Source organism: Paralichthys olivaceus, chromosome 6 (assembly GCF_024713975.1).
Source record: "Paralichthys olivaceus isolate ysfri-2021 chromosome 6, ASM2471397v2, whole genome shotgun sequence".
Classification (NCBI taxonomy): domain Eukaryota; kingdom Metazoa; phylum Chordata; class Actinopteri; order Pleuronectiformes; family Paralichthyidae; genus Paralichthys; species Paralichthys olivaceus.
This window is the reverse complement of record NC_091098.1, coordinates 21,590,521-21,614,965: the sequence shown is the minus strand read 5'-3', so window position 1 is coordinate 21,614,965 and position 24,445 is coordinate 21,590,521. Positions and strand designations below refer to the sequence as shown.

Genomic DNA, 24,445 nt, shown 5'->3' with positions numbered 1-24,445 from the left:
ATGCCTGCTTCACAGCTTACACAGAGAACCACTTTATACCCCAGTTTGACAGGAAACATCTAAAAATATCACACTTGTGCTGTAATTGCTGCGTTGCCATCTTTATAGATGGTACTGTATCTGGCAAAAGCAACCACCAATGAATGTAATTGCTGTGTGCAGAGGGGGGGTGTCATGTCAGTTAGCTCTGGTTGTATAAATATAAGGTACACAGCTGGACTAAGTGCCACCCTTCCCGTGTATAAAATATGCTGCATGAGGCCAAGAAATCATTACCTGTGAAGGACACATGCCACATGGAGGGTTAAAAAAAACAAATTATTTTCTTGTCTCTTCGGGACCTTATGGGAAACGCTTACAAGTTACGCTCAATTATTCAGTGTTGTATGTATTAGACCCCTGACACTGATGTGTGTGTCATGTCGGCCTCTCTCTGTGCTCTGTGGGTATTACTCTATGATTCACTTAATTACTGTAATAAGTGTTTTCCTTCTGGAGGTGGTCCGGAGGTCTGTGAGTCACAGTCTATTAAGGCCACACATGCTAAAGGACCAGCACCAGATGCTCGGTCTATGATCAAAATCACAGAGAATCTCCATTATTTATTCACGCAGCTCGAGCCTGAGCTTCCTCGAGAGATGTTTTATAAATGACACGAGGTGAGTTCACTTCGCTCTTTACTCTGCAGTCGCCGGATTCATCACTGTCACTGTCGCTGCCTGTGCTGTTGGAAAACACACACCATTAGAGTCTCATGATAGCAGTAACAGATTGAGGAAGTGCAAAGACCTTGTATGTGTTGGCTCAAACTATTGTCAAGCAGTTGTAATAAGGGCATCCCAGAGTGCACATCCATTATATACAAGTTTGTTGAATACAGAAGCTGAGAGATGTAGAATATTAAAAAAATTAAGTACTTTATTACTTTGGATTGAAGCGGAGCAAAACGTAAATATTCAAGTCAACAATGGCTTCCATAGTTTCCATTTTTGATTGATGGGAAATGAATTAGCTACAAAGTAAATATTTAGATTAGATAAACTTTAATAAACTTCATTATGGAAACTCAATTGTTTGTGTGCACCAAAATATTACATGTGACTGAATAGACAGTTGTTTGGCATATGTTGTGGTTTAAATGATGTTGATGAGTGAATGAACAAATAAAAACATTGAGAATTTATTTTGCACTGAATGAAAACACTGACACTAATTAATTGCAGGTCGATTATGCGCTGAGGTAATGAAGACCAAATTATTAATTTAGAAAATAAAGGGGAAGCGAGAAGCAGAACTCGCTTTATCACATACCTCCGCCAAGGCCCAACAGTCCTCTTATGTAACCACATTTTAAAATTCACTCGATCCAGATTTGCTATTTGGATCTTCCCCTAATTGAAACACACTCATAAATATAAATCTCAGATTTTTTTCCATCATGATCCAAGAATTCTTCAGAGGAATCAAGGAAAATGTCAACAAATGGCATCACAATGTTAATGAATAGAAATCCTGGATTTGCCAACTGGTCTGGATCTGCACCAGAAGTACATGTAGTTCTTCCTTGAGTGAAGCCGCAGCCCTTTACAAAATGTTCATGGAAATCAGTTCTGTAATTTTGGCATTATTCTGCTGACATGACCTACTTGATGGACATTAGAGTCACTTTAAATTTCAGAAAATTGATATTGCAGTTGGAGGAATTATATTAATTTGAATCAAACAGAATTGGGACGATTATTGCAGCATAGGTTGGATCAAACTTCAAAAACCATAAAAACGGGGTCATCCAATAACTCATAACCTGGTTGAGTGGGCGACCCATGTACGGAAGTTGCAGGTTTGAACCCGGCCCTGCAGTCTTCTCTACCTCTTTCAAATGAAATTTTAAATGCATAATATGCAACTAGGGGTCTCTCAGTCAGAACAACAAACCAATCAAAAGACCTAAATTAGTTAGATGATATTGTGAAGCAGCGTGGAATCATGGGAGTTTTGATTGGGTCACCTGGTTTCTGTGTGTGTTTGCACTTTGCTCGGGGAGTTTTCAGTGACAGAAGCAAATGGAAATGAATAGTTATGACAAGTGACTTTATACAAACAGTGGAAAGAAAAACAGCCGACTGGCTAACTGTGTGTTTTTCCCTTTTCATATTTATAGCAAAGGCAGCTAAAGCAGTTATGCTTCCTCTAAAAAGTGCCTCCAGCTCCGGCCGAGAAAGAGACCCTGATAACATCACTATGACATCATCATGGGTCTTTTTTATTTTTCACATTTTGGAAAACTCTCTCTGGGACGTTACACGATGATCCGAGTAGTAATCATTGTGTAAAGTAAACTGTACCTCGCGAGGTGCTGCACACACTAATAAAAACACAAGACATAAGGAATAAATAGGAAAGCATGGGTCGGTATAAACAAGGCATAGATTTGACACAGTTAAAGTCTGTATGCATGTGAACATAATGTCGCTCTGCTGAAGCTGCATGTTCCTCAGATTAATCTGAGGCTTCATGGTTGGTGGACATAAGCAGGGAGGGCCCCGGGGTTTTGAAGTTGTGATCACAGATTTTGAAAGCACAGGATCAGTCAGTGGTCATGATTCCTAAACATTTAGAGTGTGTGAAGGATGAGTGTAAATATCCCGAATGGAAGCAGTTGATATTTTTATTCACAACTCTGTAGAGCCTTGCCGGACAGCCAACAGTGTGTCCCTTCATTAGCTTGAGGGGGATCTGGGCAGCCGAGGGGGGGGTTAGATGCTAAATTTTGTGTTAATGTTGACGTCTGCATTTCATCGAAACCACTTTTTTTTTTTTTTGAAGGGGGAGCTGAGCGAGTCTCATGTCCTGCACAACTTGAGAAATCTGCGACATTTTCACACTGTGCTGTGATAATGTTTTGCGACAAGCAGCTGTAGTTCCTGTCCTGTCCGCAACCTGGTCCTCACTTCCTTTCAGGCCCCCGGACCAAAGGAAGGACTCACATCACATTATATCAGCGTGTGCTACAAATAGAACTGGATGTATTCACACTATGTATGCTAATTTAAATGTCACATATTTTATAAATACACTTAACCAATGGAAACAAGGTCTTGTTGCTTCACTCTGCAGAATGATGTAGATTTTATACATTCATCTGCAGAACAGGGAAAAGTTTCTTTGTGCTTGCCTTGAATCTATCTTTGCAAAGTGAACATACGACATCACTTACACAAGTGTGACGTGGAAACTTGAAGCCATCAGTGCACACACACTGAGAATTGACTTTTTCCCTGAAGATGGAGACATCTTGTGTCTCATAGTCATTTTTTTTTTAGATCAACAATATTTGCATGTTCCTACATTGTGAGGAGACAGAGTAAAGCCATGTTCATGCTCCACATGTGGTGCGCTAACTACAAGCATGCACTCAATGCACTCTGTGATGCAATATGCTCAGAACCACTAGTGGGCGTACAAACTAAATCATCTGTTGGTAACGACCTAAGAAATTAAGGAAAGAAGGCAGCTTAACAACAATAGTAAACGCTGCCAAACATTTTATTATTGTATGTGAATCTTTACTGTGGCTTAGTTCCAAGTCAAAATAGTTTTCAGTTTCTTGGTGCTTGATGAATTGGAACAGTCATCCCAGCTCAATGAGTCGCAGAGATGCTCGTAAAGGGGAACCTGCTCAGCCAGTCTGCCAGTCTTCCCTCAAATGCATCCATTTTGGAAAGACTGAGATGCAAGACCAAGAGCTGCCACTGGTTTTGGAGCTGTGGTGCTTGAAGTGAAAACTATCATGACATAATTTCTGGCGCACGCACCCTCCTGTTGGCGACACTGCAGGGGCTGTAAACCAGTCAAATGGGATTTTAAGAAAAAAATGAATCAGTGTAGAATATGTTTGTCTCTAAATATGTCTGGTGGTGTGTGCAGAAATGAGTCATGTTTACAGATCTGCTGCTTTGCTTTACAACAAGTTGAAGTAGTTTGACTAGAATATGGATAATTTAGAACTAATAGACAAGAGAGGTTTGCATATACACACTATAGCCATACTGCTCTGTACCTAGAGTAATTATCCTGACCTTATCCCCATCCTGCAAGACCGCAACCCTAAGTATAGTGTAAGTGTGGTTCTAAGAGGGATAATTACAATACTTGTTCCTGTGTAATTATACATATATGACAAACACTGTGATCCCAAGAACACCTTTTTTATGGAATTGAACCCGACACCCTTCCTCCTCTGCTGCGAGGGGCTCATGAAAATGAAGCATTTCTTCTGAGAATGTCATGAAAGAATATTTTGTCTCGAATGCAAAAAAGCCAGCAAATGTTCAAATGTTGCACACGGTCACTCTGTCAGGAAAACACAGCTGAATGTTTTATTGCTCTCACTGACTGAATGCATCACTTGGTCCATATTTCTGACCCTTATTTTGGAGCTGGCTGCAGGCGGTGCGAGTAAAGCTACACCTATGGGTGTCCCAGCTCCACTCAGTCTATTTCTGTATCTAAAGGAAAGGTGATGGGTTGGGGGGGGGGGGGGGGCAAAGCAAACAGCAAGGGTCTCAACACTCAAAGTAAACATTACCCTATGTTTGAACTGCACACCTTCAGCCCGACAATTCTCCCACACACTCGCGCTTTCCCCTCTGAGTCTGATTCCTGGTCGCACCCCCTCAAGCTGGCCCAGTTAAATACACTGCTTATACCAGAGCCTCCCCATTAATCAGGGAGGAAAGCAACTCTGACAAGGTCTCACCTCCATGGCCAGCAGCCCTTAGCAGCCCCCTCCGATTTACATGTGGGGACTGCTTTGGAATAAATGAACCAATGACTTTAAAGACTAACTTTCCTGATTGTCACCTCTGAGGATTTAAGAATGTTTTATCCAGCAACTTTTAATACAATTCTAATAAATCCCATTTATAGGCCCGTCTCGGCCTGCATCCCTCCTTCCTCCTCTCTCCACAAATGAAAAGTTTGCTCTGGACTATGCAACAATTCACTGAGGGATTTGGACGTTTGACACACTGCAAATTTAGAGTTTTATTGAGCGTACAAATGGAGCATGAAGTAAATCGGTATCAGGAGAGAGAAAACATGCGTCGTTTTTTTTGTACGACTCGGTTTCATCCAACAAAATCATTGAATTCAATATTCCAAGAATGTCAGTGGGTTTAAACACAGACTCGAGCTATTTGTGGATTTAATATGCTCAAGTGCATGAACCAGAGGGGAGAGCTACAGCAGCAGCAATATTCAAAATGACACATCCCCCCCGGGGGAAACTGTTTAAAACATTTGAGCGTTGCCCAACATCTCTTTCTTCTTCAGTTTTTGTTGTTTGGACTTTGTTTATTCATCCTTGTCTGGAAGCGCTGGCTCCGTCTTCCGCTGCCTTTACTTGTTCCCAACAACTGTGACTCCTCAGCTCAAAAGAATGAAATAAACTCTCAATGAAAAACACAATCTTTTCATCTGAGGCATGAGTCAATTACCAGGCCAGCATTACTGAAACTCTGTATTTTTCTCAAGCTCTCACAGGAGCGTCCTCTGGACTGAACCAAAAGACGTATTCGTTCTGACATGTTTATTTCCATGGCACAGGCAGTTTGGGTGTCCAACAAGAGCAGCATGTTCAGCCTTTGTTGTTCACGTGTCCATCAGAACAGTAACTTTCATGGCTGGATCTTTTAAACAATGCTTTGACGGACATGGATGATTGTGATTTGTTGGCCAGGATTTCTAAATTTGTATTTATTTCATTCTGTGGAGCTCACACCAAAGTCAAAGGACTGTGGATGTGTGATCAGTTCCTGGAGTCCCTGTTAATGCACAGATCCCTCTCTGTTTACACTGGCTGTTAAATTATTTCTCAGATGTTGATTTTCGTTGTTAGTGAAGTGTTGTGTCAGCATTGGGGAGTGTTCTGGTTGAAGCCATTATCATTCTGCTGTAGGAGAAAAAAATGCTCTGGCTTGTTTGTGTTTTCTTTTTTTAACCAATCACAATTCTCCTGGGTGGCACTTAATCCAGGACGCAGCGATAATGCATCGAGAAGATGTCGGGGAGAAACTTGATTTGGTGCAATCATAGACTGAATATAAAGATGGACAACACGTCTCCACTTCCTCCTCTGGAGCCAGAGTCTACGCTGTAGTGATCGGGGGATGGAGCTGCGGTCTTGAGGTTCTGCTCTCGACCAATCATGAGTTAGTTTCAGCTGTCACTCATGACTTTCATGCTGTTTCTATAGCATCAATTAACAAATCAAAACAGATTTACTGGCAACATGATCTTGACTTTTTAGTTTGGCACATCCATTAACACGGAGGAGGCAGGGTTGTAGCCAGCCACCAGACTGCAATTTGCCTAGTCATGTCGTCCATCTTTATATTTCCTCAAATCAAACAAGAGAGAAGTGGAAGGGGAGGAGAATTACGTCTAAAATAAGTGACCAAAGGCCGGCTTGTACCCGCGGCCTTACGTCCGGTGAGTCAGACGAGCGGAGTGTCAGCTTGTGCTATAACTGTGTCAAAGTAATATTTGCACAAAGATGCGGTTGTAGTGCTGTAGAGCTGTCGTTGATTGATTGGAAGGGAATTTTTTCGAGGAGGGAGCAGGTTTTGACACAGTTCGTTACATAATGTCACTGGTTTAGGTGGTTTTCACCAAACATAGAGGCAGTTTTGTTGGTTTTAAAACCTGACGTGCAGAGGGAGCAGCTCTCTACCATCATTAAAAATGTTACTGTTATCATAACATGCCAGTTACGTAACATTAAAGATGCTTTCAGCTCAGTATCTGGTGCTTTGATTTTGCACTCAACAATTGCCTGCAGCGGCCACAGCATCAAAGTCTTTTTAGATGGAAATTTGAATGAGGTAAAAACACGGACGTGGTGAAGACATGGATAAGTGACATTATATGTGTGTGTCTGTGTGTTTGTGTGTTTGTGTGTGTGCATATTGTGTATCACAGCTCTGGAAAAACACTGCTTAAACTTACAGTTGATTGTGTTACACTGTTAATCCTAACTGTAGTTTCTGGCCTGAGGCATGTTTGTTATAGTGTCAGCTGCAGTGTGTGTGTCTGTGTGTGTCTGTGTGTCTGTGTGTGCGATTCAAAGTAAAAGCACAAGAGTTGACAACCCTGCAGACCTGAAAGATAAAGTGAACCGATGCTCCAGATGGAAACATAAATAACAAGATGAAAAGAGGGATTCTTTGAGTTTCTGTCATAATGAATAATAATTACCACGGAGACTCGGCACAAAGAAACCTGACAGTGAGACAGATATTTTGTAGTGATTAATACTTCCTCCATTGAAAAACACTTGCTCACCTGGCAGCTCTTGCTCTTATCCTGGAAGACAGACGGTATAAAGAGAAAGGACCCGTGCTGCTCTTCAGGTGAATTGATATTGTTCTCACATAATATAAATCAATGGAGGGCTCGGAGGGCTCCTGCGTCATTAAATGGCTTTGTGGAAACTTAGCAGGGAGTGAGCCCTGCACGACTCTACCAGGTGCTGCAGAAAAGTGCACCCCATGGAAAATGTTGACTTTTCTTCAACATGTTTGAACAGGCAAACATTTGATCCTCAGAAATGTTCGCTATTAATAAAAGTGATATACTTCAACAAACGACAGAAAAAATGTAGCTGTACAAAACAGATCAGTCACATGGAAAACTTAAAATATATATATATTCAAATATAAACACCCTGATAACCTATAGAAATCTATAAAATTTGAGTCCAGATGAGAAGACAAAGATCAGAGCCTCCTTACAGGGAGTGCTTGTCTCACTCAAACCTCTGGCATCAAGGCTACGGTGCTATTAATGTGTGAGGTGTCATCCTGCCAAGATCTAGAACCTTTATTTGAAAAAGGTTTGGATGCTCATGAGTCTGACAAATATCCAAATATTTGAAATAAATCATTTCAAAAGATTGCACTTTTTCCAAAACTGGATCGTCAGATGCAAAACGAAGTTTTCATTGCAGGATCTGCAGGTGACTTGCATCTGTTGGAGTCAGATTCCACAAAATTAACCTGCAAACAACGTCTCAGTCCAAAAAAGAATTTACTTAAAGCAAGATACAGTGAACATCACCAGGCCTTCCGTGCTCTGGACAGATCATACATTGAGTTATCATGTTCTGCGAAGAGCGAAGCAGCTTTTCAGAAGAAGAACGAGATCAGATCTGTGCAGCAGGGTGGTGGAATTTCATGGTTTTGGGTTGTTTGGCTGTCTCTTGAATGCCAAGTTCTGTCAAAGAGTGTTTGAAGATAAAGTGAGGCCAACAGTGCAAAGTGAAGTGGAACCTTTCAACAGCCCAGTGTTGAGGTTCAAAATCTATTATAATCAGATATTGAATGTGTTCTTTTGACATGTTTTGCATGTCTCATATTTATATGCTTAACCCTGACTTAGACATTTTAAATAACACTGGGGATGGATTTATTTTCTTTCTTTTTATATTTCCTTGCACTATTGTATTATAATCCTTAAATTTAAGCGTTGCATGTTATTTATATTACTTACTGATGCCTATGTGTGACTCTTGCTGCTGTAATATTGCAATTTCCCTCATTGTGGGACTAATTAAGGATTATCTTATCTTTGTTTTTTCAAAACTTAAAGCAAACAAGGTTATGTTTTCATCTTGGTTGGTTTGTTTGTTATTTTGTTAGTTTTCAGGATTAAGCAAAACCTACTGCTCGTGTTACCATGAAACTTGGAACTCATTAAATCTTGGTATGGATCAGGATTAGGAAGCAGATCCATTGTTAACATTGTGAGAAAAGATTTTCAACCTTATGTTGATTTCTCTGAGAATAATTCATAGATCTTGATGAAAATGGACACGTTCAGGGGACTGATATTTACTGAATTTAAATGATTTCATTAGTATTGTATTATACACAGTGTTAAATGTGCCACATATCACAAAATAATCCCCCAAATACCAGGAAACGTCTTCTTGGCTCATGCACTCTGCAAGTAATTTTCATTCAAGTGAGTTGGCGACATTTCTGAGTCTATTTTCCGTGTCTTTGCCACTTGGTTTACATCATTACCGGTTCTGAAGGCTGAAAAAACCCAAATAATGAGTAGTCAGTAATAGAGCTACTGCAAAATAATAACATAGATTGTCAAGTTCCACATCTGCAATTGTCACTTTTAAAGATTTCACTCAGTTCTTTTTACTTATTCTTCATTTATTGTTGTTGCAGCATCAGCTCATAACGAATCTGTGCCTGAGCCGACCTGGCTGCACAGACTCAGCCTTATTAAACCAACCTTGATTCAGACCCTTAACAGTTTTCACACAGTCATCAAGTATCACTGGAACATCTGCAAACCTTTTAGTGAAATGTTAAACTTAGCAGGATGCGTCTTACTGGACTCTACGTCTAACGTCTGACCTTGCAGCTCTGTGCTCCTCCAGGACAAATCCCAGCGTTAATAAACTGCGATCGTGATGTTTCCACTGCGTTTGCCCAAAGGTGTTGTCATAGCTGTATTAGATTCGGTTTTGTGATACAAATTTTCCACAGTGTTTTTGTGAACGCTGCCCTGTCATTGTCCTGCTTCCCATCGCAGCAGCAGAGTCCGTGTCCTCCAGGAACAGGCAGATGTAGTCAATGTACTAAGCTCAGGGGTTTAGATCGCAGGTCATTTCCCAGTGGGATCAGCCGGCTCCTGCAGAGGGTTTGTGATAAGAGTGGATACTGGAAGCTATGTAAACCTTGTTAAGCTGCCCTTCCCCTGTGTGCAGGGGGGTAATCCCAAACACCTGGGCTAGTTAACTGGGATTTGGTGGGATTAGGGGCTCCATGAGGCAAACCTGATCATAGTTCTTCTTGTTAAATCCATTTTCATTCTTACCGTTTCACACTCTCTGTTTTTTTTTTAATTTCAAACGCAATCCAGCAGTGACACGACAGTTAACTTTCATACTATTCTGTCTCTGTCCACATCAGATATTCAGGGCGAGCAGCTGTAGAATTCAGTGTAAGTAGGTTTGGTTATTCTTTGAACTTCTCACCGCACATTATACTTATAGTTTGGAATCAGTGCTGCTGGAGAAAATGTGATTTTTCACAGTTTGATTGGTTTATAGCCCTGTGCACACGGTGGCACGGTGTCAGTCTGTCGGTCGGTCCCCTACTTTGCCCCAGACGGAAATATTTCAACTATTTCATGAATGACTCGACCGTGACATTTTATACAGACGTTGTCCACAGGATGAATCATATTGCCTTTTGTGATCCCCTGACTTTTCATGTAGTGCCGCACTGACACTAACATTTTCTGTCTTATTGAAACGTCTGAACACACATCTCATAGATTGCCATGAAATTCAATACATACACTTGCGTTCCCCTTTGTAAGAATTGGATTTTTGCTCTAGTGGCACCATCAGAATTTCAATTTGTCCAATGTGTTTTGACCAGATACTGAAAATGAATGAGCCTCATTTCCACTTAGGTTTAATGCACATTTTCACCATGTTTTTAATCTTGCTTTGATTTTAGTCCAATGAAAGCTGTTTGTCAAAAGCCAATTCCAGGAACTTTATTTTTTTAATTATTGTTTCTGGACAGTGATTCACTTATTAAATTGAGTGGCTCAAGTCCATGTTTGACTTTGAGAAAATCAATAAAATGTGACTCCAGCATGAAGACAGCATTTTTAACTAACCACCCCTTCCTCTTCCCTTCTCTCTAGATGTGGACGAGTGTGCAGAGGCGCTTGACAACTGCAGCATCGATGCCATCTGCCAGAACACCCTGAAGTCATACAAATGTATCTGCAAGTCGGGCTATAAAGGGGACGGCAAACATTGTGAAGGTAAAAGAGTGACGGGATTAATGTGCTTGTTTCCTCCTGTGGTTGGAGGCACGAACGTCTGCTGGGTTTTTACCGTACGCTGATGTAAAACCACATTTCTAGTGTTGATTTTTTTCATATCTCTGTGAACGTAAGCCCCTGGGCCAGTGACAGGCGCGATAAGAGCCTGTGTCTCACTCAACACAACTTATTAGCTTTAAGACTCTTAAAAAGGGAGGAGGAGATGAGGGAGCGAGTGGCGGAAGGAGAAAGGGGAAAGCCAGGTGCAGAATGCTCCTTTGTGACAAGATGAAATGAAGCAGTAAATTTCCTGCACATGTTAGAGGAGAGAATTAAGATAGCGGCTGAAACGGCAGTCAGAGGCCCTGCCAAGCAGTCAGAGATATTTCCACAGCCAGAGGCAGGCCTCGTAGACTGTCAGACACAAATCTGTTTTTCTTGCCTCGTTCAATGTGCCCAAAACCTCCGGATCATTATATCCCACAATTTTTATTAGTATTATTACAAAACCATATTTCTCAATGTCATTTTTTTCCCCCCACTATTATTATTCTTTCATTTACTTGACCGAGTGTTTTTCATGGCCTTCTGCCCGTAGGTTATAAAAAGTTTGCTTTATTGAGTCTTTTGTAAAATATATGCAAGGTTGGGTTTCCATTGAACTGAAGGTTAGCTGATGGCTCCTCGAGACTGATATGCTTGTTGAAAATTTCAAGAGCTGCGCTGATAAAATGAGAAAGAAACACAAAAAGTGTTTAAGTAACTGGTGATGGTTTTAACAGCAAGCTGTCTGTCGAAATAAAATGTTAACAAAAAGGTCTGTGTGCTGCGGGCGGACACCAGTTTGTGTTAAAAAAAAGGATGAAGACAGTGAAAGAAGGAAAAGTTCTTATTTTCCAGGTTGTGAGGAGCTGTTATGTCTCAAATCTCTGTCTCTGCAGCCTATGATTCAGATTAGAGCTTTAAGTGTTAGTGATTTTAACTAAAGGCTTTGATCAGTGTAGCTGTGGGCCTGTCTGTATGGGTTGAAGTATGATGTGTCATTACACAGAACAGTGTAGATTTATCGTCCACTCTTCAGTTCTTTTGTGCCGAAAGTGAAAAAAAAACACAATATATAATAATAATAATGATAAATAAACTCCTAAATCTCCTGAATCATATTTAAATGAAATTTAAAGGTCATTTTATTTCGTATTTATCATTTTGTATTTATCTTAAGTATGAAACTTTTCATTCTCAATCGCTTTTTTGAGTAAGTTTAAACAACACAATTATAATTTGAACTGATACTAGATTTTTTTAAAATGCAATATTGAATCTAAAATGATTGGGGCTTAGAATTAAACTATATACAAACTTCAATAATAGAAGCATCTCTTATGTGAATATAAAGTTGACATAGACGAGCTGTGAAATAAAAACTAATTCAAAGCTGCCGGAGGAGAATAATGTCTGCATTAACACGGTGGGTGTTTCAGCTTTAGAGTGGGGTCGGACATTGACGGGTGACTGTGCGCTGTGATGGAGGAGTGACAGAGATGTGTGGGAAGAAGTAGAGAGGCAGGAGCTGCAGAGTGTTGCTTTGTTGCGTTCCCATCCATCTGCTGTCAAGTCCAATTAAGTCCCAGGGTGAGACGGGCTCAGAAAGGAGCCCAACCACTGGGATCATCGGCCCTAAAAGGACCAGTAAGTGCTGAGTGGAAGTGCGCTGTGTTCTCAATCCGCCTTGTCTGGGTCTCTTTAGTATGGGCCCCCCCACCCATCATCATAACCATAACAGACAACTCCACTCAGGCTGTCATAGCGATCTGCAGCCTCTCTTTATCTTTCTGCCTCTGCTCTTTCTTTTGTGCATCACTTTCCCTCAGTTTCAGTGACCAGGACAGATGAACTTCAGGGTAACATTGATTCATCTGTCTGATGCCTGTTATTAAGTATTGGCTGCCAGTCAGTCTGTAATGTCAGCCATGTCAATACTGTCGGTGCTAATTTAATGGAAATTCCTCTCTGATGAAACATATTAAACACAAACTATACTTTCCCTTTTATTTCTAATAATCCACAAATGTGTTCTATATAAATAATTTCTATAATTTATTGGATACAGTCTGTGTTAACATAAAGAATGAATGTCTTGGTGGGAAACCACACAGATTTTTGACTGTTAAATATGGCATAAATACTTGGTTATCATTATTAGGAATTAAAAATAAAACAATAAGCTCTGGCAACATCAGCAACAAGTGAACTTACAAATTTCAACATCTGTGGTCCCTGGTTTTCATATTTGCTCTCTCGAGAGATCGAACAAAACAGACTATTTCTGTAAAACTGCACCGAATAAATAAACTGAGCTCAGATTTTTAATGGATATTTCAGTAAATGTTCAGATCAATAGTGCTCTTGGCGGGTTGGTTAGCCTAGCTTAGCACCAAGACCAAAAACAGCGATCACCTAGCAACAATTCATCTACCAACATCTGTAAAGCTCACATATCTCTGTTTTAATGTAATATAACAAAACTAGAACATAATGTATTATTAAAGTGACAGTTTGTGGCTCCCAAAAGTGAAGCCAAATACTATTGATTGCCTCCTAGTGGCTGACAGCAGTATAGGTTATAGTCCCCATCGCCTGTCATTTTATCAAACTTATGTATGTGTCAATGTAAATTTTTCAGAAAAGTTTGCTCAGTTGTTATCGTTATTATTATTATTTATCATCTAACAACAAAGTAAAAATTTGCATTTCTCATATTCTCAATCTTTTCCATTGAGTCTGCTCCGTAATCACAAGTCCTGCATGAATCTTGGTTGTTTCAAGTTGTGTAAGTAGATGCTCACATCCTTGTGTATCTTCTCTCTGCAGATGTGGACGAGTGTGCAACTGAGTACAATGGCGGCTGTGTCCATGAGTGCATCAACATCCCAGGAAATTACAGGTGCACATGCTATGATGGCTTTCGCTTGGCACATGACGGGCACAATTGTCTCGGTGAGTATGTGATGTGCAGCCGTATAATGAGTTTGTGAGTGTGAGGGGCTGTTTCCCCCCCTATGTCTTCTGCAGCTGGGTTAATTATGCAGGAACGTGTCGTTATAAAAGGCTTTTTGTCAGGAGAACGTATACATTAAACTGCAGGTGTCAAAATCCAAACTCCACCTGACATCACCCATGTGGTTGCATAAATTCTTCACTCTGCACGTCTCATGTCACATCATGGATGGTAATGTATGTTTCAGGGTTGAATTGGACTCTTATTAGGCCGCGGCTTCACATATTAGCCATTTCCTAGTTTCATGTTGCAGGTAGTCTCTGGGGTGTTTTCGTTAAACGTGAAAAAAGAGACGTTTTGTGTAATATATCTGAAGAAAGAGGGTGAGCTTGACCCTGAGCTGTGAGCTCAGAGTGAGCCGTCAGCCGACCGTACTTTCCCATGGTTTAATATTTCACCAGTGTGCCATTCATATAGCTTCACAGAGAACATGTTACACTTAAAAAGGAGATGAAATGAAGGGAACAAAAACAGCGCTCTTCCTGCGGCCGGGAGCTGCTAAACATAGACATCATCCTCCCCCACCACCCGGTTCTGTCCATCTCGCTGCTTGTCCCCCATCCACCCACCTTTCACTCCTTCTGTAATGATTCCCTCCAAGTCAGACCCTGCCGCTCCTCCGAAATCATCCTTCACACATGCACTAAACTCCACACTTTCTCCGGAGGAGGTGATAACGCAATCTTCAGAGTGCAGAGCCTCCGGTTTATCTGCGGACTTTCTCCTTCTGGCCTCCGAGTGGGGGGGGGGGGGGTTCATGACAAATATCTCAGTGTGAAAAAGCTGAGACGTACATGTAGAAGACACGACGAAGATGCAGTGGAATGATGCACCACCCCTTACCTTAATGCTGCAGAGATTTTGTTGCGGTTGTGAACATGTCTGTGCAGAGACCCACTGGACTTCCACAGGTCATGTCTGAAAAAGGTTTTAGACACTGAAAGCAGGCGAACCCCGGTCGCTGCTGTGAGTTGGTTGCAGAGGAAAGTAGCAGGCCGCTTCAGCGGATTTCACATTCAGGTGAAGCGATGACAGAAAAAAACTTGTCAGCACTTAACAATGATTCACTGCCAAAGAGCCTTTACACGCACAAGGCAACAGTCATATCAGTCCCGCAGTTACTTGATGAAGTGAATGTAATGCTGGGATTAAGGCACACTGGAATGGAAAACACACGTCTTTAGATCGATAATAATAAACCTGTTATGACTCGACGATGGGCCCGCTTTCTCTTTCTTTCGCCCCTTCTGATATTTCTCTCGCTTCATCCCTTTCCTTCTCTCTCTCCTGCTCCTGTGTAAGAGTAAAGCAGGGCTATTTTCCAAACCATTTAACAATGGCGCTCAGTTGTGCGTGGATCATTTGCTTCACCGTGGATCGGCTCTGGCCTTGCGTGCAGGTGTGTAATCGCAATATATTGTTGTGTGGCTGCCACTGTTGCATCAAAGAGTTGCATCCATTGATCGCTTTGATATCATTTGTCATTGTGAAGCACACGATCAAACACGGAGAGAGGTTTTTTTTCTTGTTCTGCTCCGTGCGAGAGCGCACAGACGACCCTGGAAGGTTTCTCTTGTATGCCTGTAAAGATATCCATTCAATTATTTATTCAATGACAAAATATGTCTTTCATTTCAGCGCAGCAGATGGAGCATAATGCTAAACGATATATACAGTATATGCAGCTGTCAACTACAAATCCTACTATTGCCTTGAGACTCGAAAGGACTCTAAAGACTTAATTTTCTTGAGAATTTAACTTATTCTAATGCCCCTGCGCTGCTCAGCTAAGGAAATAATCCCCAGCACAAACACAAGAGAAGAGAGGAAGAGGTTGAGCCGGGGTTTAATGTTAAGGCCCCAGCTTCCTCTTCCAGGTTTAAGCTCCTTTTTGGCCCCTGAGAAAAGATTATTCCCCTTGGTCGTGGAGTGGAGAGCCTAAGCGGCTGGTTCCCAGACAAGGTCAAACCCTCAGAGCCCTTAAAGACCAGATGTGCCCGAGGCTGCGGAGAAGGAGACATTCACCTGATCCTAAAAAGTTCACTCTGAGTTTAGAGTCTAAGATCTTTAAAGTGTTTCTCTTTAGATTTACCCCATGTTGTTTTTCCACCAAGCTCCGGTTATGTAGTTTTATTTCCTCAGCTCTTCAGGTTAATATTGCAGTATAAATTCTCAGTAGTGGAACATAACTTCCTGCTCTCAGCCCTCTGAGGCCTTTTTTTAGCCAGTCGGCACCCTGCGTCGGGGGGCTGTCAGCTCAGTGACACGAGCTCGGCTGGTGCACATGCATCCCCGTCCATGTCGCCTTTGTTTGCTCGCTGTCGCGCGTGCCGCACAGCTCCTTGTAATTGGATGTGTTGGCAGCATAATGACATTGGGCGGTGGCAGGAGGCGGCAGAGCGTGAAGCAGAACGCTGCCTCATGCGCCTCACTGGGGATGCTCTGGCTTCTGGGGTCTCCCCTGTCTGCCCTAAAACCCCACAACAATGTCAGGGAGTCAGGAAGGTGGAAGCGATGCAATATCACAGCACACTGCTCCTGTCTGCGCCGAGTGAGATGTCACTCACTGTATAATTTACCTCACAGGGAGCTTTTGTACCCTCTCTAAACTCACACGTAAGAGAGGAAGTGAAGCATATAAGAAGTTGATTACATCTTTTATAACTGTCATTACTGTTATCTTGAGGGTGAGGGTGGGATGGCATTTAATCACCGCACTTCTTTCATGGCGAGGCTGTAAAGGGTTTTTCGAGTCTTAGGAAAAACAGAGGAATCAATGTCAATTTAATCCAAAACACACATCCTCTTTTCAATGAAAACCAGATGCAGGAAGGCTATTAGTTCCCCACTGCAGCACCCCCGTCCCCACATTTATGACCTACGTGTTTTGGTTGAGGTCCGACAGAAACCCAAATACCCTCTTATCATTACTAGTTCGTTAAACTCTCTCAAGTAGCTTAATATCATTAGCATCTGCGCAAATACTCCCCCAGTCCTCATAACCACAAATCACAACATTGCACTTCTATCTGGAGCAACAGAGATATTTCCACTTTGTTTCCACTTTATATACATAAAGTGGAAATGCCACAATAACACGCAGCCTTAATGTGACTCTGGGAGAGACAAAGGCAGGCTCCAAATGGACAATACAGATGTTCCACAGAGAGCCACCACGCTGTAAAAGATGAGCTTATGTCATTGAAACGTTTACTTACCTTATTTCATCCATTCATCACATGTTGCTCGCTGTAACCAGGGAAGTGGTCACACACACACACACACACATACACACACACACACACACACACACACACACACACACACACACACACACACACACACACAGCTCAAAAGTCCATGTTTCTTTGATTCCTATTGACCAACAGTGATTTGGTTTGTATTGATTCAGCAGAGCTCAATTCCCCATGCAATCTATAGGGAAATGAATGCCCTTTTACTTTCACCTTCCCAAAAGACGTAACGTGATCTATAACACAAAAGCAATGTCACTGCAGCTTTGAAATGAGCTTTTGAAGAACAGCCTTGAAGCAGAGGAAAGAAAAAGGTCAGATCTGTTGACAGTCTTTAGTCTTTAATTTCTCTAATTGTAAAGAAATGTTGTTTATGTGCAAATCACTTTGAAAGATTCCCTCAGACTGTTTGATGATAGATGAAGCGTTTCCATCAGACATGTGTGTCTCTCTAAGTCGTCGCCCTCGGAGCCTGTATCCACGCTCTCGTTGTCCTTTGGGGTCTTGTTGCCACATTGGCTAATCAAACAGGAGGTTTCAGACTGATGTATTATTGACCAGGTTCTGATGGGAAAAAGTGGCCATCAAAGAGCATCACGCTGATTTGCTCTGCAGCCTTTTAAAAGCATTCCTTTTAAATGTGTCGAGGCAGTGGTGATAACCTCTGCACCCCTCGCTCCAGTCAAAAATATCTGATCCCAGCCTGGATGAGGTGCCCTTAACTTCCACCTCTGACTCCTGAATATGTAGGATTTAGTCGGGACAATGATGATTAACTCCTGTTACAGCCAGAGGGGCTCAGGGTTTGCACAGACACTCCTCACTTCCCTTAATACAAATGAAAACATGCATGGATCAGGTTCGGACACGAGTGTCTCTCCACAGTTCAGAGGAGAGGAGCCGGAGTGATGAGTTAGATTTCAGATCGGTGCATTAGCCGTCTCCTGAATGCTGTCTCACTGTCTCGCTCCTCTCAGGATTCTTCAGTCCTGTGCACCATGAAATGAACAATTCCAGCTGCGCCCACTGGCAGGGCTTTGGGGGAAACTGAAGCCTGAGATTGCGTTCAGGGATGTAAGCATGCAGCAGACTGGGAGCCATCAGACGTCAGCACAGGGCCTCTTCTCTGCTTGGCATAGGGCTGTCCACCCAAACACTTATCCTGGGGTTTTGTTATTAAAATACTTCCAGACTTGTTTTGGAGGAACAGAGAAATGCCATTTAGCATGATCTTAGCTCATAGCTTTTCATTTAGGAAAGAACTCAGCAAGAGATTGGACGCAGAGTCTGTGCTTATTTACCAAAGTGGTTACCTGGGAGACGGGCCTGAAGTCGAACAAGCCTGAGTTCAATCAAAGTGAAATGAGCTTTGTTTATGTAAAAGCATAAAATCCAACCTTGCTGCTGGTGTAAGAATAAAACGCTACAGATTTTTTCTATGCAGACGCTTAGCAGATGTGAATCAGTTGTATTAGACTCAGTTATTCAGGCCGACAGGAAGTACAGGAGCTAATAAATCCAATAAATCTACACTTAAGTGTTTTGATACTTCAGCTTTCAGCCTGTAAGAGTCGCTCACACTCTCACACAGGATTTAAGAGAGTGTGCGTCTTCTGCAGGTGAAAGTTCACGACATCTTGCAATGCATTATTTTATACAAGCTCAGCTGACAGTTTGTTAACACAAGTCCATTTCCAGCCTCACTCTCATGCAGGTTCAGGGTTCAAACCCGGCGCCCTGCTCTCTATTCAGTGAAGTGGCTGAAAAAGCTGCACCGTCACTGAACTCCAGAAGCGACGGAGAGAAGGAGGAAATTGTGTAATCCTGTTTAAAATAAGAGAGGATCTTGTTTTAATTGAAGCTGGCTGTGTATGTGCCACTCCTTACTCACTGATGCTGAGAGAAGCCAGAAATCCCCCCCCCCGCCTCACCAGCCAGCCGCTCCGCTCCCTGTCACTGCACATGGCTCCGATTTGCTGCCTTATTAAAGAGTGCGCGCCTCCTCAACTCCTGTAAATGAAATGCCCAAAGAGGCCGGAGTCCGTCCACTCACTTCCTCGTCTCTGGGCCGTCTAGACGACAGAGACTTTTCTGTCTGAATCACACAGAAAGCGAGCAGTGGGATGGATGCATGGACAGCTTTGATGACAGACAGCAGCAGTTTTTCACCCCCCCCCCCCCCCCCGCAAAAAAAAAAAACCTCTGGGGCCAATAAATGCCCCCAAAGTTGCTCAAGCTTTTAGAAATAAAGGAGAGCAGTCGAGCATTTCTCCAATATATGTTCAGGAGTTTCTGCAAGGCAACCACCGTGTTTACTTGGCTCTAAAGCTCCGCACAAGGCCAAATGTTATATATACAGTCAAGGCTATCTGAGAAACCAGCGGACATGGCCTCTGCAAACACAACCAATCTCTTAATCTCTCTCCGTTTGAACCTTTTACTTTTTCCCTTCGTCTCCCCGAGTAAAGCAAGGATAGAGCAGAGACGCGTCTCATTTTTCTGAAGTGAGGCAGCTCTTTTAACTTGATTAAGACACTTTTTCCCCCCATCCTCTCAAGAGAATTTTTTAAATATGTTTTAAGTCCAAATAACATGAGCACTTCTTCTGGCCAATGCCAGAGCCCCTTTCCGCTTGGAAATATTTGTTTTGGACGCCAGCCTTGCCCAGCACACAACACAGGCAATTATGGAAGCTATTTAAACAGGAGAAATCTACTGACAGGCGACGCCTCATTTGAATGGATGAAGGAATCAGGAAATGAAACCTCCATTGATGCGCTGAGGGCCTGGAAAGAGAATTCCCCCAGGGCGGCTGAAGCTGGTCACATATCTCATGGGCATTTCGTGCATGCATTGAGGACTTGTGTATTTGTGTACAGCATTGACATGTTTGGGGTTAATGTGTGTGTGTTGCATGTGTTAGGATGTTTTTTGTAGGTTTTTCCCTTTTTTTGGGCTCCTGTGAACAGTTTATCTGCAAAGGTGCAGGCGTAGGTTGCCGGCAGCTTTCATCAGCTCAGAGGTCTCTGCTCTGTTGCTGCCACTTTCATGGTGGAGAGATGAAACCATTGGGTCAACACCAAAGCTGCCGCACAGTTGAATGAAAGTCTGACCAACATTTTCTATTTCTACACTTCACACTCCCTTTGCTGGCTGCAGAGTGACGCTTTACCCCATCGACCTCAGCTGACATGACGCATTGTTTTTCGAGGGACGAGACAGTTTTGCTCGTGGAATGCGAGAGGAGAGGAGACTTGGCAAACTGATGGGGGTCATGAGTGCTACCTGCCAGTGACCTACTTATCACCCCCCAGAGGTTTCTGTCTAATCAGGTGCCATTTTTTTGTGTGTGTGCGTGTTTTGAGACGTGGTGGATCCACGTTTGTCTGAATTTCTGTGGAAAAAGAAGAAAGGACAGAGCAACGTTTAACTTCTAACTTTGCTGGGCTGAGAATTCCCCAGAAATGAAACTTGATCTCCAGGCCGTCTCAGACTGGACAAATAGACAGTAAATTAGTTTCGCATGATGGTTTATTAAAAAAAAAAAAAAAAAGTCTTGTGTATACAGCAGATTATTGATGCATCGAGCTGAGGGATGGATAAGGTTCCAGTGTGGTCGGTGGTGAGGGACAGAGCCCAGGTCTCCGGGGGGAAGCCTCACAGCGTAGTCATGCACAACAGAGGCCGCCAAGCTCTGCAGCACGACATACCCCATGAAAGCTGCAAAAAAATCCTTTCATTTTTAAAAGGTTTTTGAAAAGATTAATGGATGTTCATTTGCTTCTTTTGTCAAGTCCCACACTGACTTGGAACAGGAAAAAGTTTTAGTAGAGAACACCTGGATGTGCACAATTCATTATGAGTGGAAATGAAGTCAGCAGCTCTCGTTTGTGGCCAGTTTCCCTGTCGTTCCCTGTGGGAGAACAAGGCCTGAGGCGACACCTTTGTAAACACTCTGCTTTCGTATGCAGTTGTTGAGGTGGATTCATATGATTGCTTGTTACCTTGCACACCCCCACTAACCCCCCTAATACGCTCCCTTCTTTCCAATCTCGACTTTTTCTCTTTCTCCTTCTCATCATCCTCCTCCTTCCTCCCTCTCCTTGCATTCCTCCCGTCATGGGGCTGACAGACACTCGTCATCAGCAGGTACTCTGACCCAAGGTGGATCAGGTTCCCCTCTTGCCAGGGGATTGTGCTGCATGTGCATTTTTATGGCTTAGTGCTGCACAGTTGGAGGTTTTTAGTGCACCTCTGGTCGGCTGCCATTTCTGATAACCATTAAGACAGACATGGCCTTCTCAGACGGCTTAAGACAAACTCCTCTGGCTTTTCAAAATATCCAAACACTTTTTTTTTCCTGCCGTGCGTTTTCTGTTTGTGTGACATTTGAAATCATAGCTCCACCTCTGCTTATTTTGCCAAATAAATGACAATGTACAATAGAAACACAGGATCCATTTTCAAATTTGTAATACAGAGCAGGTTTACAGCCATGCTATCCACGTGTCTTAAGGAGTGAGGATTTTAGTCAGTTTGTCCAACGCTGTTTTTATTTTGTAAACAAGCTCAATCAAGTTGCATGAAATTTCTGGTTTTGAATGGGTTCTCTCTTGGCTCATGTCCAATCCGTTCACCAAGTTTTGTGGAAATCAGTTCAGTAGTAATCCTGCTGACAAACAAACAGACAAGCAGATATGGGCAAAAACATAACGTCCTTGGCCGAGGGGAAAAATGTTAAATATGACACAGTCTCACAAGTTACTGTGCTGTTGGTTCAGGAAATTGTATTTTTCTAAACAATCATTTTTCCTGTATTTAGTAGGTTACATTCCCTAATGTCATTATACTTGTAAATGAACAGAATATAGATATATATATATGCATTCCTATAAACCGTGGCAGTTTTTGATTTACAGCTCTAAATGGGTCTTGATTTGATTGCAGACAACCATCAGACAAACAGTTTTCCATGTAGTATTTGTTCTGTCATGAAAGTGATGTTATTAATTTTGAATTTATGTCTGTCTCCTGGCAGATGTGGATGAGTGCTCGGAAGGCAACGGCGGATGCCAGCAGATTTGTGTCAACATGATGGGCAGCTATGAGTGCCGCTGCAGAGAAGGATTCCTCCTCAGTGACAACCAGCACACCTGCATCCAGAGGCCTAAAGGTTAAACACATGCACACACACATGCACAGTTGCATGCACACTCACGCACTGTTTATTCATGGAGAATAGCAGGACACATGTCACGTAGTGGTGGTGACTTCAGGTTGAATGTAAAGCATGTGGTGGAATATCTGTAATGTAATATTTGGATCTGCAGGTTTGAGTTGTGTAGATTTAAACTCTGGGAGCGACCATAACAGGCGTCCATGAAAGGCGAGCAAAGGTAAGTGTCTCCAGACTGAGGGGAATAAAACGAGCAGGGAGGAATCTCTTTTTTTGTTTTCCACCCACCGTTTTCAAAATTGAACCAATCTAGTGCTTGGCAGTATTTTAAGGTATCGTGGTATGAGATTGGCCTGCGGGGTACTGTGAGCAGAGAAAACAATTAAAGGTGTAGCCTCGGGCAGACACGCCTCTTGTTTTTAGAGCATTCCTGTGGGATGGAGACGTGACAGGAGAAAGTACAGAGCCAGCCTGCTCTGAGGTTCACTCATCAGACACGGCAGCACCACATACATTCATAACGTTCATAACTTCGTGGATGAAATAAGGTTTTGATATTTGCATTCTGTCTGGATTTTACAAGTCTATAAAACAACAACAGTGGCTGTAGTTTGAAACAATTTCACTCCAGTTTGTTAAATTGCAAAAACAATAAATAATTTTTTTCATAATAAAAGATCAGTTGCGCTGAGTGTTTACAAAATAAAGCATTTTCACAGCGCACCCTGCCGCTTCACTTTTTCAGTAGTTTTCATCATTGCTCTGAAAAGCAACACCAGAGAAAATGAACAGCTGCCATCACCATCACAAAGCACATTTATTCAAAAAGTAATTATCCAGCTGTCTTCAGATTCCTCAGCCCTGACAGGTCCGGGTTGTGGACATTTTAGGTTCCTGGTCTCTTGCAGCCGAGCCTCTCTGACTCAGAGATGAACTGACAGCACCCGAGTGTCTCTTCATCTCTGCCCTCCTCGTCTCGGCCTTTTGTGAGATAACTGCTCGTGCTGGGACTCATTACACGATGATGTTCCTCAGTCCCCTGGATGGTGAACCGATGATCTTGGAAGTCTGGTTTATGAGATCAGTCTGGCCCTGTGAACTGTCAATGTTTACATTTCATAAACGCAGTGTTTTTTGAGTGGAGCGAAAACCTGGATCATGTGTTTCCAAGTGCCACAACTATATCAGCGGTGTTGGAGGCAGACTGCGAGCACCGGCCCCGTCTGGCCACGCTCCCTCTGTCTCTCTTTCACTTCCTTTCTCCTCTTTCCCTCTCAATAAATGCCCTCGGTTCCCGTTAATCTTCCATTTTCATATTCATTTTGTCTTTATTGCTTCCAGATGAAGCCCATTTGGATCAAGAGATTAATGCTGCCATCAGTCTATAAACTTCCTCCACTCGGCAGATAGCCGCCCTGTCATTGTTTCATTATTTTTGAAAGACTAACAGACAGAACAAGCACTCATCGGCTTATTATTACTGCTCTTATTACGCTATGTGTCTGCAGGAAAATGGAGGTGGTGAGGATGTGGCTTTGCCAAGTTATTGGACAGTTAGCCGGCAGAATCGTTGCAAACGCCACTCTCCCCGCTTACTGAAGAATTATGCACAGGTGGCTCCAGAAAGAAAAAATAATAATTATTGAGAAAATTAAAACTGATTTAATCTCCCAGCCAAGTCGCTTTTAATACAGCGCTTCCATCCATTCTGCCAAGTCTCTCTGTTTTTTAAGTGCAAAGCCCCGGGTGCCGTTTTCTCATGAGCTTTATTGTTCTCATTAAAAAGACATCAGCTTTCCATTTCTTTCATTAACGGGTCAGGTGTACCCTGGGCAACTTCTGGGAGTCTTTCTGATGACGGTGGAGAGCTGGTCACCGCAGCGCCCGGTGATACCAGGCTGTTTCCCCTGCTGGTGAGCTCTTGTTAGCAGTGAGCCGGTGCCAATTAGGCAGCAGGGGTCTGCCAGCCTCTCAGCTAATGACAAGGCTGCTGCTGGCCTGTCTCTTATTAGACCTGCCCCTTCCCCCCTGAACAGGAATAACTCCGGCCAAATGAAGGCTCCATTGTCTCGCTGGCCAGAATGTAACAGTTCA

At 42.6% G+C, this 24,445-nt stretch overlaps 1 protein-coding gene across 2 annotated transcripts in view; it reads left to right on the top strand.

The window, feature by feature from the left end:
- The window catches only part of scube3 (signal peptide, CUB domain, EGF-like 3), a 66,954-nt gene that overhangs the window by 7,606 nt on the left and 34,903 nt on the right, over positions 1-24,445 (top strand). For both annotated transcript variants that reach the window (XM_069526956.1, XM_069526955.1), the window contains exons 2-4: positions 10,741-10,863; positions 13,735-13,860; positions 22,214-22,348. In XM_069526956.1, the coding sequence (XP_069383057.1) occupies positions 10,741-10,863; positions 13,735-13,860; positions 22,214-22,348 (384 nt within the window). The remainder of the gene's footprint in view (positions 1-10,740; positions 10,864-13,734; positions 13,861-22,213; positions 22,349-24,445) is intronic.